This window comes from Schistocerca americana, chromosome 2 (genome assembly GCF_021461395.2).
Source record: "Schistocerca americana isolate TAMUIC-IGC-003095 chromosome 2, iqSchAmer2.1, whole genome shotgun sequence".
NCBI lineage: Eukaryota > Metazoa > Arthropoda > Insecta > Orthoptera > Acrididae > Schistocerca > Schistocerca americana.
In genome coordinates, this window is record NC_060120.1 from 257,257,633 (window position 1) to 257,274,530 (window position 16,898).

General features: G+C 38.0%; 1 protein-coding gene across 1 annotated transcript in view; it reads left to right on the forward strand.

Moving 5' to 3' along the window:
• The window catches only part of LOC124595722 (ryanodine receptor), a 690,379-nt gene that overhangs the window by 662,748 nt on the left and 10,733 nt on the right, over window positions 1-16,898 (forward strand). Inside the window, exons 98-101 of the mRNA XM_047134588.1 lie at window positions 6,560-6,718; window positions 7,850-7,910; window positions 14,868-15,014; window positions 16,602-16,733. Coding sequence (XP_046990544.1) covers window positions 6,560-6,718; window positions 7,850-7,910; window positions 14,868-15,014; window positions 16,602-16,733 — 499 coding nt within the window. The remainder of the gene's footprint in view (window positions 1-6,559; window positions 6,719-7,849; window positions 7,911-14,867; window positions 15,015-16,601; window positions 16,734-16,898) is intronic.

Genomic DNA, 16,898 nt, shown 5'->3' on the forward strand with positions numbered 1-16,898 from the left:
CCTTCACTACCTTGTATTTCTTTGAGAGCCTGGTTCTCCCATAGCACCCTTTTGTGTGTCTCATTTCATGTTTAATTTATGAAAAGCATACCGTTGTGGGTAAGGTGCTAAATGATTTGTACCTCAGTGTTCTGTAAGAACATATTTCTGAAAATTTTTAATGTAGTATCATTCACATTATATTGTGAGTTAATTTTTATTAGTACTGGTGCTGCAAATCATAAATAAAATAAATAAAACTCCAATTATGGGTTACGCCTGTTCCCAACTGTTACCCACAAGGCAGGACAAGGTGCGGTCTGTTATCATGAGATGTGTGATCATCATTTGCCAATATCTCCAGCAGTTATTGCCAGTAGATGAATTCTGATGGTGCTGCTGCTTCTTTATTTGGGCTGCTTCTCATTTGGCCTCACAAAGCTGAGTAGATCCTGAGACCTGAGTTTCTCCCTTACGTGAATACAGCCAGGTGATGTTGTCAACACCTGCCACTGATTCAGACCTCTTAAGATCCAAGGAGATACTGGGAATCAAACACCAAAGGCAGTGATGCTAACCATTCAGCCACAGAGGCAGTCTGAGATCATATTATAGTTATTTGTATGTGATGTCTATTTCTGCATGTCTAATGTATTTACTGAATCTGTAGAGATTTTATAATATTGGAACCCTTGAAGGATGCACTCCTTATACACCATAAATTATGTACATCATAATCCCCAGTTTGGACTTCACTTAATATAATGAGAACATTCACAACTTGTCACTTGAAAGTACAGTTTGATTTCCTCTCTGCATGGAATGTACATAGCCATTTCAATAGAAATTCAGTCATTATTTGTAGGGTTCCCTTGTCACATTTTTTTCAGGGCAGACACAGTTTTTTTTTTTTTTTTAATTGACCATAGGTTCCCAAACATTCTTTGGCAACAGCAAAATATCCTAGATTTTCATTTTATGTAGCTTGGCCTTTGTGTCCTATTTTTAAACTAATCTCCTGACTTTATAACAGCTTTCTTTCAGAACACTGCACAAACTTGCCTCAATATGATTTCATTCTCTTTCCTGCGAGTTGAATTAATATTAAGTTCTACATTTTGTTGAACTTGTCCAGCTAGAGATAGTACTTTTTATTAAATTTCCCTTGGTTATTTCTGTTATTGCATACCCTTGAGGAGTGTTGGCATTACACTTTATTATGTTGAAAAATTGAGCTGTGTCAAGTCTCAAGTTTAATATATAATATAGATATTATCAAAAAGTCATAGGTGTTCTGTTCCTATGAATAACATTACATATTTGGACTTAAGTGCTCAGTTTCCACAGCAGCATTGTTGTTTGTGTCTATTATGTTGCATTTTAGTAGATAGTCAATTTCAGTACACACTGCTATGATTTTGATAAATGATATTTTTTTGTAATAGGGTAACTTAAGTTCAAAGCAAATTATGCAAGACTTCTCATTCTTAGAGAACAAGGTGAGAATTTTGACTATACAGTTTGTGGTGCAAAATTTGTCATTGGAAGTGGAGAATGAACAGACATTATCCCTTTCAGTCACACATTTTCAATTTTAAAAATAAAAATTTGAAATTTGGCATACTTTTGTTAATTTTGAATACAAAATTTCCTAATTTGGATAATCCGGAAGCTGGATCTGGATCGTCCTTTATATAGGACATGGTGACTGGTGTTTTTCTTTCTGTTGCCTCCTTCTTATACTCTGACCATGAATTAGTTACTGCTAGATCCAATCCATGAGTGAACATTCTTAGATTCCACTTCTTGGACCTTTTGTTAGGGATAGTAACAATATGTACACAATATCTATAGGTAGAAATTACATAAAATTATGTAATTTTTTTTATTAGTAAAAAAAGTATATATATATATATATATATATATATATATACAAACAGAATAATATTATTTAGTGTGAAATTGTGTAAAACAGTTTCTGTTTTTGGATATGCACAAATGTATATTGCACTTCGAACACAAAAAATAAGTTTTCCCTTTGCAGCCCTCATTCTTACACCTATCTTGGGTATTTTTTGTGCTCACTTCCAGTAGGTGGTTCATTTGGTCATACCGTACAGCCATCACTGGCTTGATAGCTGCAATCTGTTTGTGATGCAGTGGCCCAGAAGGCGATGCCTCATCACTGGATGGCCTTCCTCTCTTCTTGGCAGGGGTTTTACCTCCAATTATGAGGGCTTCAGTGACATACTGTCTGAAATGGATAAGATCCATGGTATCTTTCTTTGTAACTTGTTGGCTGGCAGCCTCCTCCTTATATTCTGACCATGAATTAGTTACCGCTAGATCCAATCCATGAGTGAACATTCTTAGAGTCCACTTCTTGGATCTAATGAATGTTCTGTACAGTGGCAAGAGGAAATCTAGTTTGTCAACTCCTCCCATGCTGGCATTGTACTGTTGAACACATTCAGGCCTGGGAGCGTCTATATACTTTCATTGTCTCTTGTCCCGATGATGAGATGTGTCAGCACTACCTTTTCCAATAAAGTTTGATCCTATGGTGACGCATGAGTTGTCAAACCATTTGGTTAGTATAACACCATCCATGCTAAAAACTTCATCCACTGATCCTCGGGGCAATTTCTTCATTTCAGAATCAGATTTAAATGGAGATTTCATAAACCTATCGGTTCGAATAGTCCCTACAGCATAAATATTTTTCTTCAACAGCCACTGAAAAAGCGAATAATTACTAAAGAAGTTGTCAAAATATACGTGACAAAATGGTGTATTTATTCTCTCTGATAATTGCATTACTATTGCTACCTCAAGCCCAAACTGTGAATATTCTGGCTTTATTGGAGTGGTAGAGCCTTCATATATAATAAAGTTGAACATGGTTACACTCTCACCATATAAAATAAAAATCTTTACACCCCATTTTGTCGGTTTATTGCGTATGTATTGTTTTACGTCTAGTGAACCTTTGAATGGAACCATTTGTTCGTCAATACTTAGTTTAGGTTCAATTTCTTGTTCACTGCATCTTTTTCGGATGGTGTTGTAGATAGGACGAACTTTCCAGAACCTGTCTTTGTTGTCTGGCTTTTCCTCATCTCTTACACCATGAAAGCACATTCTTAATTTTAAAAATCTGTTGAGTGAAATCCCAGAATCAGCTATGAGAGGAATCTGGAATCATGGCTCCCAATACATGTGTACTCTTGGATACCCTAGATTACCCATAGCTAAATGGATCCCTAGAAAAATCTTCATCTCATGTACTGTTGTTAGAGCAAAGTTGGCAATATTATTGTGCACTGCATAATAATTTGTACAATACACCATCTGCACAATTAGGTCATCTGGTATGTAGTGATGAAAAACTTCAAGAGGATTCAATGTCGCAGGTACCTCATTTTCTCCTTGCTGCTCAAAGTGGTTTCTAACAGCTGAATCATATTCTCCTCCCAACCATTTCACATTCATTTTCTCGGTCAAATTCATGTTTTTAAAATATTGTATTTGGAATTCTTTTAACGTTGGACATGTAAATGTAATTTCTTCTCCATCATCTTCACCCAGATCTTCTACAATGTCAGTTCTACCAGCCTGTGAACAAAGTCTCATTTGCAGTTGTGGGGTAACTTCACATTCGGCTTCATTATTGTTTGAAGTAGTAATGACTGGACAAGTACCATCTAAGGCTGGGCCTTCTGTCTCTTCATCCTCTAAAACAAAGGGAGAAAAGAAACGAAGGTTGTAAGTCTCTATAGTAGGACAAGAGAACCGCCCAGCCACATAACTAGAATATTACTGTATCATTACTACAAGGTTTAGAATAACATACTATGCATGATAATAGTTAAGTCAAAAGATAGATAAGAATCGGCTACTCACCAAAATTCTCAATATCGATGTTTTCATCATCACATAAATCCTCTATCTCTGAAAGATCTCCTTTTTCTAAAATATCACTTATCGCAGGATTTACATTGTCCATTAAACACGACAGAAAAGAATTGTCATCCATTTTATGTAGATGTAATAGTAAGTATTGATATTAGCATGCCACAAATGTTCACCACAATGTCAATATAATCTTGCAACGAAATGGCCACTTCTTTATTCTATTGTTGCCGGCTAGTCACAGTGTCCTATATCTATCACGTTACTTCGGAAAGCTCTCACAAGTTTATTTCAAACCAAAAGTCTGTTTAATGTTTTTAATATTAAAATAGTTTATTATAATTTAAATAAATAATATATGGGGACATCCAAAAGTAATACGAATTTAAAAATATATAATTTATTTTCATGGGTCAGTACTCTTTGATCTCCAAGCTATATCGTTGGTTTAGAATGCTGCTAATAGTTCTATGGATTAGCGCTAGAGTGCAGGACCTGTAGGAAACTGTTTAGTCATCTTATAAATAGGAGGTTGTGACTGATATCGCACCCCTTTTGAAATTATACACATTAAAATCAACAGAATCCGTATCGTCCTAGATATAGGACAGGGTGACTGAAAGGGATAAAATGCAATCAACAGAATCCGTATTGTCCTAGATATAGGACAGGGTGACTGAAAGGGATAAAATGCATGTAAAGTCAAACAGACATGTAGATGTTGTACATAATAATATAGACATATAAAATTCCTAACTGCCAGTTTGTGAAAACAGTTACGGACATGGAAAAACAATTTGCAAGTCAAGTAGCTACATCTGCTTATCACAGTATGATGCACAACCATTGTTTTAGGTTGATGTATTGCACCACTAATAAAACTAAATCCCAAAGTAACTATAATTCTTTTGTAATGTGAAATTAAAATAAATTATCACAAATGGAATTAAACTAGCACTTACAGCTTTGAAATACTTTGAGGGGAGTTGAACTGAGAGGAAGAGACCAAACAGCAAGGTCATCAGTCTCACCGGGAAGGAAATCGGCCATGCCCTATCAAAGGAACCATCCCAGCATTGGCCTGAAGCAATTTAGGGGAATCACAGAAAACCTACATCAGGATGGCCAGACACAGGATTGAATCGTCGTCCTCCCAAGTGCGAGTCCAGTGTACTAACCACTGTGCCACCTCGCTTGGTTTGAAATATTTTGAGTCATGTTCACAGTTGATGCCCCTCATAGGCACAGGGTTTGTTGATGTGTACTCTGAACTTAAATGTGCAACTTCTAAGTTTTTGTGAGTGAACTTTTTTGATTGTTTTACCTTTTTTCATTTTTCCACTTTTTTAAAAAACTAAACTAAACTCCTCCCAAACAGGCCATGAAGGCCCAACAGTACTGACCAGCCACCATGTCATCCTCAGCTCATAGGAGTCACTGAAGACGGATATGGAGGGGCATGTGGTCAGCACACTGCTCTCCCGGCCCTATGTCAATGTCCGAGACCGGAGCTACTACTTCTCAATCAAGTAGCTCCTCAGTTTGCCTCACAAGGGCTGAGAGCACCCCACTTACCAGCAGCACTCAGCAGGCCACTACAGTTCTGTAGTCACAACACTCAGGACTCGACAGGTTGAAAAAGTTCAGGTGTTTTTACATCATTATTTCACATTGCAGCCTACAAGTCAGGAAGAGCAAGCTACACAGCATTTACCACTCTTTTATTATCAATTGTCATACTTTACCAATCCCCAAGGTACCTGCAATTGTACCTTACCATTAAAAGATTTTGAAGCAGTTATAGTCTTTCAGCAATTTATGAGCCTCCTATCTCCAAGTTCTGACTATTATATCTGTGCTTGCCCACCTGCAAGTCGTTATCATGACAGAACATCCAAAACATTTAAATCTTGTTTTTGCTGATACAAGGCAATTCCCTCCTTCTCATAGGGTCTCTGTCATATTGATATTACAAGGTGCTTGTTGGGCACATTCACTTTTGTGTGTCATCATGGTCATGAGCTTGCCTTAGTAGCTAAGCAGCATGTCTGACTGCCACACAAGACCCAGGATCTTTCATTGGTAGGAATATTCACCCTTATGATGACAACTGAGGCTCTGTTTTAAGGACAAGTAGCTACTACAGTTTTACTAATGACATGCCCCACCAGTTTTGTCTTTAGCACGGAGCATCACCCAGTCCCTGAGTTAATTGCAAGGCTCATATATAATCACTGATCCAGTATTACTGCTCAAAAAATTCTCAATTGTGTTGAACATCTGATAGTTTTACTCAGTTGGTTGTCCCGTGCTGATAATTAATTGCGTTATTCACATTCTATTGACTCACTTGAGAGGATTATTTCTTTGGCTTCTGAGGTAACAATATTCAGTACATTATTCTATATATAATAGTGTCATACACGGAGCAGCAAATATTCAAAAACATATCACATACATAACAACATGATAGTGGTAATATTGATCACTCTTTCACGAAAAAATGCCTAATATAAGGCCTTATAAGCTGCACAGAACACTATATGTTGCAGGAATTTGGCTGTTGACATTTTTTCTCTCTCTACATGTTTTATTGGGATGACTTAACTTCATCTGTTTTACTACTTTACAACATAGTCCTGTGACTGCAAATTTTTAATTTTTTCAGGTCATTCCCAGTTAATTACTGGGATAAATTTGTGAAGAAAAAGGTCCGTCAAAAGTACAGTGAGACATATGATTTTGATTCCATCAGTAATTTACTAGGAATGGAGAAGACATCTTTCAGTGCACAGGAAGAGGAAGGAGGATCTGGCTTCATCAACTTGTAAGTGTTTCTTTAGTTGTGGCATTCCTCATTTCAGTGTATCTCCACTGCAACTAAGACCTAATTATATTATCTTCACAAGGGTGTTCATTGTGTACAAAATAAAAAGATAATCTTTTGATACAAAACCAAAAACGTAAATTTGGAGTAGTGTACTTAAAATGTATTCTGTCTTATGGAAAATCAGTTGTATGTCAGAAAAATTCAACAAATGCTGTTGGTTGGATGCATGTCATGTCATACTGTTGTTGGAACTGTAGGAAAGGAGAATGAGAAAACAGAATGTTCATTTGAATGCTCAAGCTACAGTGGATTCAGAAATGTACATTGCAACTTACTGTCATTAATGAGCAAATATTTATCAGATAAGGAGAAGGCTCACTTTAGTGTAAAATACTTGTAGGGAATGAAAATAGTTATCTGAATGACAGTAGTTTGCCAGAAAGGGTGCGAAATGCTTATCCAATCAAATCTTATGTGGGCACAAGCAGAGTGATTTGCAAATCCTTACAGATTGTTATTCCTGTTGTCATGGTTAATGGTAACTGTGGTGTTGTTACTACTACTAGTAGTGAGGTAGTGTTAGTGGTGAGGATGACAAACAGGAAAAAGAATGCAGAGATGCATAAAATATAAGACTTAGGTTCCCAGGGGCATAATATTGAGTGGCAATGAAATTTTTTGACTTGTGTCAGATCAGGACTCAGCTCAGCATCATTAAATTTTACTGTCTGCCATGTGAGGAATCCTCCAATGCAATCAAGTTTTTTTCCATTTTGGTACTTCTATCTTGCAGTTCCTACTCAACATAATATTGTATTCAATATCAGAATGTCGTTATGAGTGTCATTCAGTTTTAACTACAGGAAGTGTCATTACTGAGTACTTTCTGCTGTAGAATGAAAGATGCAGTATGGTTGAGATTGCCGTTTTAATCTCACAGCACTAGCTAATAGAATAGATTCATGTGTAGTGCATGTCTAATGGCAGCACATATAAGGAAGTGCTGAAACTGAAAATGAACTATTGTAGCAGGCCTATGCAGATGTGTATTTGGTTTCTTTCCCTTTAAAAATGTGTAAATACGGAGATTTTCAGAATTTTGTTAATCCATTGTGTATTTTTTTCCAGCATTGCAAATATTGATTGGAGGTACCAGATTTGGAAATCAGGTGTAACAATAACAGATAATGTAAGTACTGGTTTTGGTAATTTGAATTATGTTCCAATGGACATTTGCAGTATAGCACATGGTTTCAGAAAAATTCTACAACTACATTCACATTATAAATCCACCATATGGTCACAGCATTTTCCCCTCTTGTTCTCGTCATGACTACTGCACCAGAATAATGATCTCATGCACACTGTTATAAGTTCCCAAATCTCTCTAATTTTACAATTTTTAACCTTGTATTTGAGTGTTCATAGGGAAATGAAAGTGAAAGAAAAAGGAAGTAGATGAAGATGAGATGGTAGATGTGAGCTGTGAGAAGAATTTGACAGAGCACTAAAAGACCTAAACAGAAACTTGAGTTTATGTATGGCTGAATCCTTCAGCTGTATTTAAAGTCCTTGCCTAATTTCCACCAATTTCAGCATTACAGTGCATCTTCTTAAGGTCCGTTTATGGTAAACTGGACAATCATGCAGCTAACCGGCTAAGAACCATAGAACACCTCAATAGGATGCACAATCAGATTGACGTCCATGATGATGCATCCCTTCCTCTCTGTGTATGGTATTTACAGTGCCAGCAGATCAACTAACGTGATGTTGATGTGCTGGCACAGTCAAGGTCATAAGCAGGAAGGAAGAAATACATCACTGCAGGCATCTGTTTGATTGTGCCCTCTAACAACGTGTATTATGGCGGTTACCTGGTTATCATAGAAGTGCCTGAAAATGGTATGTGGTGCTGGAATTAATGCAAATAAAGCAAGATCTTTAATATAGCTGAAGCATTAATCCATACATAAAAATATTGTAATAAATCTGGCATTCCGTGATGTATATGAAGATGTATATACAAATGTAAACTGAAACATGGCACCTGCAGTAGATGATACTTCCTCCAAATTACTAAGATCTTTCGGTGAACAAACCATGATAAAACCATTCCATTTGTACCCAAGATACAGAAGACAGATAAAATATGTTCAGATTTCAAGAAAAACTAAATAATTCCAGTTGTAAGGCAAATGTAACAGGTGTGAATATTACCATCAGTTTGATAAGTCATTGTTGCAAAGTATTAACACAAATTACTTACAGAAGATTGGGAAGACTTTTAGAATGTCACATCACGGAAAATCACTGTGGGTTATGAAGAAATTTAGGAGCACACAAGCCAATACTGACTACAAAGTATCTTCGAAGATAGCCTGAAGAGAGAGAAACGTACATTTATCAAACAATGGAAGATCCAGGATGGAATAATGACAATATTATGAAAAGGATAGATTTCTACTTACCATATAGAGGAGATGTGTAGTTGCAGACATGCTCAACAAAAAGAATGCTAAACGTGAAGTTTTGGCCAAACGGCCTTCTTCTAAATTAGACTCTCTCTCTCTCTCTCTCTCTCTCTCTCTCTCTCTCTCTCTCTCTCTCTCTCTTGCTTCTCCGTCACACACACACACACACACACACACACACACACACACACACACACACATAACCACTGTCTTCAGCCAATGAGGCAGCCAGAGGCAGTGGTCATGTGTGTGAGTTGTGTTCACATGAATGTGTGTGTGTTGTTTACTTAAGAAAAAGGCCTTTTGCCCAAAAGCTCATATGTTTAGCAGTCTTTTTGTTTTGCCTGTCTGTGACTCGGCATCTCAATAATATAAACATACATTTATAATATTTGCAGGTCTAGAAAAAGCTTTTGACAGTGTTGACTGAAATAACAACATGAATTAACATAGATTCCTGCTTACCATGCAGAGGTGGCATAGAGCAGTGGACAAGCTCATTTACAAATAGACTGTAGGATGTTTTTTAGCTTTTGAACAACATCCTTCTCAAATGAAGAAACACTCAGACATATTTATCTGACAAAAGATTTTCTCCAGTAGCTAAAAAACATCAACAGTCTACTTGTAAACGGGTCTGTTCACTGCTCATGGTCTCCTCTATGTGGTAAGTAGTAATATAACCTAATTTATATTGTTATTCCATTCCAGACTTCCCATTATTTATCGACTGGAATTGAAAATCTAAAAGAAGTAGGGATTAAATAAAGGGAGCAAAATGTTAATATACAATCTGTTCAGAAAAGAGACTGCAGTTGTAAGAGCTGAAGGGCAGGAAAGGTAGTCTGTCGTTACAAACTGTGCAGACTGTCATTCAACTATTGGAACCTGCACGAACTTGATATGATGGAACCACACTACACGAAAACTCCCTTGAACAGTTAATGGTAGCTTTATTGATCACAGTCACAGCAGACACAGAAAATAAATTGGCCTGTTCAACTGTTGCGCACTTGCAGTTCAAAATTATATAACACGCAGAGAACAAAACATCAGACCTATCTTATAACTATGCACAATCTAATTACAGGCATGTAGGCCACGAAATATAAAAAGCATAATCAGTGTGTGTGTGTGTGTGTGTGTGTGTGTGTGTGTGTGTGTGTGTTTTACTAGTGCAAAGTAATGGTAATGATTTTATTAACTCAAAAATATATTGATACACAGTACACATACTCAAAAATAGTCACCAAAACTGTTGCCACAGTTATCCCATTGCAACAGCTTATTTTAGAGGTCCAGGATGATTCTGTAGTTGCCCAGGACTAAAACATTCACTTCCACAACCATTTCCAGCATGTTGACATGATGAGCTGGTCCAGGACGAGCATTGTCTTCCAGTGACTCGCACCCTTCAAGGAATCATTTGCGCCATTCCACAACAATTGAATGACCCAGATTGTAATCACTATCGATATATTTCATGGCTGCCAACTCCCTCCACCACCAAAAATTGAATCACTTATCATTGTTCCTGCTTACTCGCCTGCATGTTCGGTAGAGGACGAAAACTTGTGAAGCATCAAATGGTGCCTATGTGTCAGTCTCTCTACCAGTAGATGGCGCCACCATACCTGCAGTTTCGTGGTGTCATCTTATGTGTAAGGTGAAGGTAGACGCACTGACCAGGTTTTGTTTGAATGAACCTAATATATAAAAAGCGCCTCTGGTGTCTGGCATGAAATGTTTGATGGCGCAGTGTTTATAAACACACACATGCCACATGTGATACAACACTTTATAACTGCATGATGTCACAACATCAGCCCCCACGCTGGAAGCGGAACATTATTCCAAACAGCAAGCTGGAAAGTGGACAATGCGAGTGGATCTCGAAGGATGTGTTGACAGTCCATTGATGTTGTAATCTGCACCATTGGGTGTGGAGTCAGTGATGAGGCAGTTGTTGAGCAAAGCTGTAGCCCTGGAAGCTCTGGCATTGTTGCTTTTTGGAAGACATTGGTGATTTAACCCCTATTTATAGAAACAGTAGTCGCTTTTCCGTTAATTTAGATGGCAATTGTCTTGTCTCCCCCTTGCAACTAAATTGTAGGTTCCTGAGTATGTCAGCTGCAACAAAAGTTTGATGTCTTCTGTGCATAATATGATGTGTGAACAGGTTTTTAAGTCTCGGTGCACAAAGGTCGTAGCTGTACCATGTCAGTGAGGCTGGTGGGGGTGGATTCAGGCCATGTGCTCTCACAGTTGGCATAGGAATTCTGTTTGATCATCCCTTGCTTATAACAGAGTGTTGGATTCCACTAATTCTTGTGGAAGCCTCAACATCTGACTGTTACTGGCCTCATGATAGTTCATCATTTTGTGGTGTGTTATGCTGCAAAACTTCACCAGTTGACCAAAAGAGTTGGATTCAAATTGTCATCACCTCGTCTGTTGTGATGTGTAAAAGACAACCAAAATGTAACACTCAAAATGACATGAAAATGAAAGCCGGGATTTCTGCTATAATGCTGTCCACTGGTGCAGCTTTAGGCCAGCACGTGTAACTATCTGTCATTGTACCCATGTAGCGTCGGCTGCTGGATGGCTGCAGTGGACCAGTGACATCAATATGTACGTGATTGAAACAGGTTATCTTGAGTGGAAAGTTTCCCATCAGTACCTTGCATGTGGTGGCATAGTCTTATTGCATTGGCATTTACATCAACACCCATTCATGGCAATCTTTCTGTATGCTGAACCAAATATAATGATCTGTCACTAGATGAGTCATCAATTGAATACTATGTGCCTGTTGATACAAGTCCTTTTAGTTGTTGATCTGATTGTTGAGCGGCAGCAAGTTTAGCATAATTGTGTTAGTAATGCTTCCGACCTGAGACAAGCAATCAGCTACCGCATTGTCAGTGCTGGAGATGTACCAGGCATCTGTACTGAACTGCAAGGTGAACATTAGTTGATTGTGTTGCCTAGATGAACCGTTCGCATTATTCTGGTGAAAGGCATAAGTCAGTTGTTTGTGGTCGGTTAGATAATAAAGTTGCAAGCTTCTAGATGGGGTCTGAAGTATTTGACAGACTCATAAATGGCCAGAAGTTCTCTGTCGTATGGACAATCGCCATCTGGCTAGTGTCAACTACTATTGCCAAAGGTGCAGTTGGCTCAAGGTTTCCCAGTAGTGCAGCACCTGCAGTGCTCTTTTTGGTTGCCTCAAATGCCACACACATGCTATCAGTCCATGCTATAGGCAAGTTACCCTTGTTCCTTGGAGCAGTGAGTGCTGCAACTAATGGCTCCTGTGACTTAGCAGAGTGTGACAAGCGATGGCGATAAAAATTTAACATTCCAAGAAATCAATGCAATTCCTTGGCCATATGTGGCTATGAAATCCATAAGATGGCTTACACCCTCCCTGGTAATGGTAGCAATCATGCCTGTGCCCCAGGAAATCCACTTGGGTCTGGCCAAAGATACATTTAACAGTGTTTAGGATGATGCTGTGGTGTTCTAACCTCTTGAACACTTCTGCTAAAAGCTGCCAATGTTTCCCTGCTAGCGACCAAAAAAACTAAGATATTGTCCAGGTAAACAAAAGAAGAAATAACCCCCTACAGCACTGAGTCAATGAAGTGTTGTTATGTTTGAGCAGCATTCCTGAGTCCAAATGTCATGAATTTGCTGCCAAACAAGCAGAAAGGAGTGATGATTGCCATCCTGGGAATGTCTTGTTCAGCTGCAAGAATCTGTATGTGCACTTTTGTGCAGTCTAGGGCACTAAAAATAGCTGCACCACTCAATGCATAATTATAGTCATGTAACAACATCACTGGACATTTGTCTGGTATTGTTACGGCATTCAGGGCGATGCACCACCCTTCTTTGGGACCAAATGTAGTGGTGAGAACCAGGGACTGTTGGAAGGCTGCATTACAGCTGCACGAATCATACTGTCGAACTCTGCGTTCACAATTTTAAGACGATCTTGAGCCAAACATCGTGTTCTGCAGACCATGGGGAGACCATTGGTCGTTTTGATGTAGTGGACAGTGTCATGCCTTACCCCCTCAGGCAATCCAGGGCATCATGTCCCATCGTGAGCTCTGTGTGACCTGCCCCTCCTTTCTAACCATCTCAGTGTGTCCCTCTTTCCTCCCAAAGGAAGTGACTAATACTTCCAAATGGCTGGATAATTTATTGTACTTTTATATGTACCTGTAGGCAGTTCTAAGAATTTTGTTCTCTGAAAGTAATTACTGGCCATAGTTTCAACTCCTACAGCTTTTCACAGCCGACTTGGACCAAAAAGTGTCCTTCACTATTGTACATTAAATTCAGTTTTCAAGATAGAAAAGCTATGTGCCAAGTGCTAAAGTATGCAGCTGCATGTGCATTGGACCTTCATAGAAAAAGATGATTTACTACCTAACACAAAATGAACTGTTGCTCCCTGCAGGATTGTAATGTCATAATTATGATCAGTTCAGATATCAAAAACACAAGAACAATGACTGCTTGTATACCTCTACGTGAATACAAATTAATCAAAACTTTCCTTCTCGACCCATTTGGGAACAGTGTATGGAGAGCTGCAGAGTATTCCTGTTGTTGAAATTATAAAGTAGATTTTTGTGAGTTAATTGGTATTATACTATGAACATCAAACAATTCAAATTTTCCAGTAATTCAATGACAAACACTTATGAGTTGAATAATCTCGTGAATATTCATTGTGTCCTTCTCTGTATGCATTTGAAAGGCCTTCATCTTCCAATACATGTGTCCTGCACACTTGATCAATTATCTTATGGTCAAAAAAACTGATATCTTTAACCACTCATTGCTAAAACAGCTGAAGAAGTGGCCAGTTAGCCTCTCTTTATATTTATGACCATATAGGTATTCTTATAATAGATAAAAAAAATCTACTCATCAAGCAGTGGCAGAATGCCCACATAAAAGACTGTTGTAATTGGAAAGCTTTCGAAGCCAATGGCTCCTTTTTCAGGCAGAAGTGTCGACCGGGAAGGAAGAGGGGTGAAGAAAAAGAATTGGAGAGGTGTAGGAAAAAAGGTAGATTTTGGGAAAGTCACACAGAACTGCGGGTCAAGGGAGACTTACTGTATGGGATGAGAAGGAAAGACTGACTGTTTGACTGATTCTGTCTTTGCTTCTCATCCCTTACGGTAAGTCTCCCCTGACCCGCAGTTCTGGGTGACTTCCCCGAAGTCTACACCTTTCCTAGACCTCTCGAGTCCTTTTCCTTCACCCCTCTTTCTTCCCCTTCGACCCTTTTGCGTTACAAAGAAGCCACTGGCTCCAAAAGCTTTCCAATAACAACCGCCTTTTATGTGTGTGTCCTGCTGTCACTTGTGGAGTAGACTTTTTATCTATCCAATTAATTAATTTTGTTAATAATTGATTGTTTTCATTGTTACACATAGGTATACTACAGCTCTAGTCTTTTAAAAAGTAATAGGTAAGAAACAATGAATTCCATTCAATGTTTGTATCCACAACTTGACATGTCGTACATAAGATGAGCACCTGTGCTTAGCTCTGTCTGGAAGTATCTTGATTTTCTTGATGTGCCAACACATTTAACCTGAACTGTGTATGTTTATGCCAGCATTAATACAAATTTCCATTTTCAGTCATTCCTGTACAGCTTGTGGTACTTCACATTTTCAATACTGGGCAACTTCAACCGTTTCTTCTTTGCGGCACATCTGTTAGATGTTGCTGTGGGTTTCAAGACGCTACGTACGATATTGCAGTCAGTAACACACAATGGAAAACAGGTACTGTGTAGTCACTTACTGCTAATTTATTCCTTGCATCACAACTGGTATTTGTGTAAGTTTTAAAGACAGTTTACTTTGTTAGTAAATTAAGACATTGCTGACTTAAGAACAGATATGAGAGAGACAATCATTGAAATTCGTTATACACGAGTCAGACATAATTCAACTGAATGCAATAAGGCTACTGTTATTTATGTCCAGTACTGAAGTTTCAGTTAATAGTATAGGATGTGTCAAAAATTTTGTAGTGAATCTTAACAAAATTTTTGCAACAATTTCCTTGAGTAATGTTACTTGGAAATCTAAAGAAATACAAACACTTTTTGAATATGTATAAGATCATGATGGCTTTTATTGTAACACGAATAAAGGAAAACTGAAATACAAGAGAATAAGGGTTACTTGGAAGTAGAAAGAAGTTTGTAACTCTAGCAGAGTTTTTCACCAAAATTATAACTAACATTTTCTTTCTCATTGTTATTAAAACTTATCTCACCATCAATATAATGGAAGGAAACACTCCACGTGGGAAAAATTATATATAAAAACAAAGATGAGGTGACTTACCGAACAAAAGCGCTGGCAGGTCGATAGATACACAAACAAACACAAACATACACACAAAATTCAAGCTTTCGCAACAAACTGTTGCCTCATCAGGAAAGAGGGAAGGAGAGGGGAAGACGAAAGGAAGTGGGTTTTAAGGGAGAGGGTAAGGAGTCATTCCAATCCCGGGAGTGGAAAGACTTACCTTAGGGGGAAAAAAGGACAGGTATACACTAGCACACACGCACATATCCATCCACACATACAGACACAAGCAGACATATGTCTGCTTGTGTCTGTATGTGTGGATGGATATGTGCGTGTGTGCTAGTGTATACCTGTCCTTTTTTCCCCCTAAGGTAAGTCTTTCCGCTCCCGGGATTGGAATGACTCCTTACCCTCTCCCTTAAAACCCACTTCCTTTCGTCTTCCCCTCTCCTTCCCTCTTTCCTGATGAGGCAACAGTTTGTTGCGAAAGCTTGAATTTTGTGTGTATGTTTGTGTTTGTTTGTGTATCTATCGACCTGCCAGCGCTTTTGTTCGGTAAGTCACCTCATCTTTGTTTTTATATATAATTTATCTCACCATCAGTTACACATAAAATAATTCTCTGGGTTTATTTGTATATGTACATGCAACTGTAGCAAAACATATGTGTTGATAAAAATTTCTGTGCAAAATAAGGCATCAAACAAGCTTTTTCATCATCAGTAAAGTTCACAAATGGAAACAGCAGGCTGTAAATAAAAACCTACAATGAGCTATTAACTATTATGCTGTATTACTGAGTAATCGGTGATACTTTTTTACAATAAAAGCAAAATGCATATGATATACCAATAAGCAAAAAGATAACACTGTCATCCACCCAAATGTTGGTTTGAAAACATCACTATTTTTTTAGTGTAGGAAATGAAAACATATAAACCCATTGAAGTATTTGAGCACACACAGTGTGAGTGTGTGTGTGTGTGTGTGTGTGTGTGTGTGTGTGTTTGATGTGTAATGTTAATGTTTACGTTTTTCTCTCTGTTTCAGCTTGTACTGACGGTGATGTTGCTGACAATCGTTGTGTACATCTATACTGTTATTGCCTTTAATTTCTTCAGAAAGTTTTATGTACAAGAGGAGGATGAAGAAGTTGATAAGAAATGCCACGACATGTTAACGGTAAGTATATATTTTATGTCTGTTAATGTAGTTTCTGAGGTTCATTTACAAGTGCAGTTCAGTTAGGCTGCACGTATAATTTGTGTAAAATATCCTTGTTATTCTCAACACATCACAGTATACTAAAAATCTGAAATTTCAAAGTAACTTCCATGTGCCCCACAT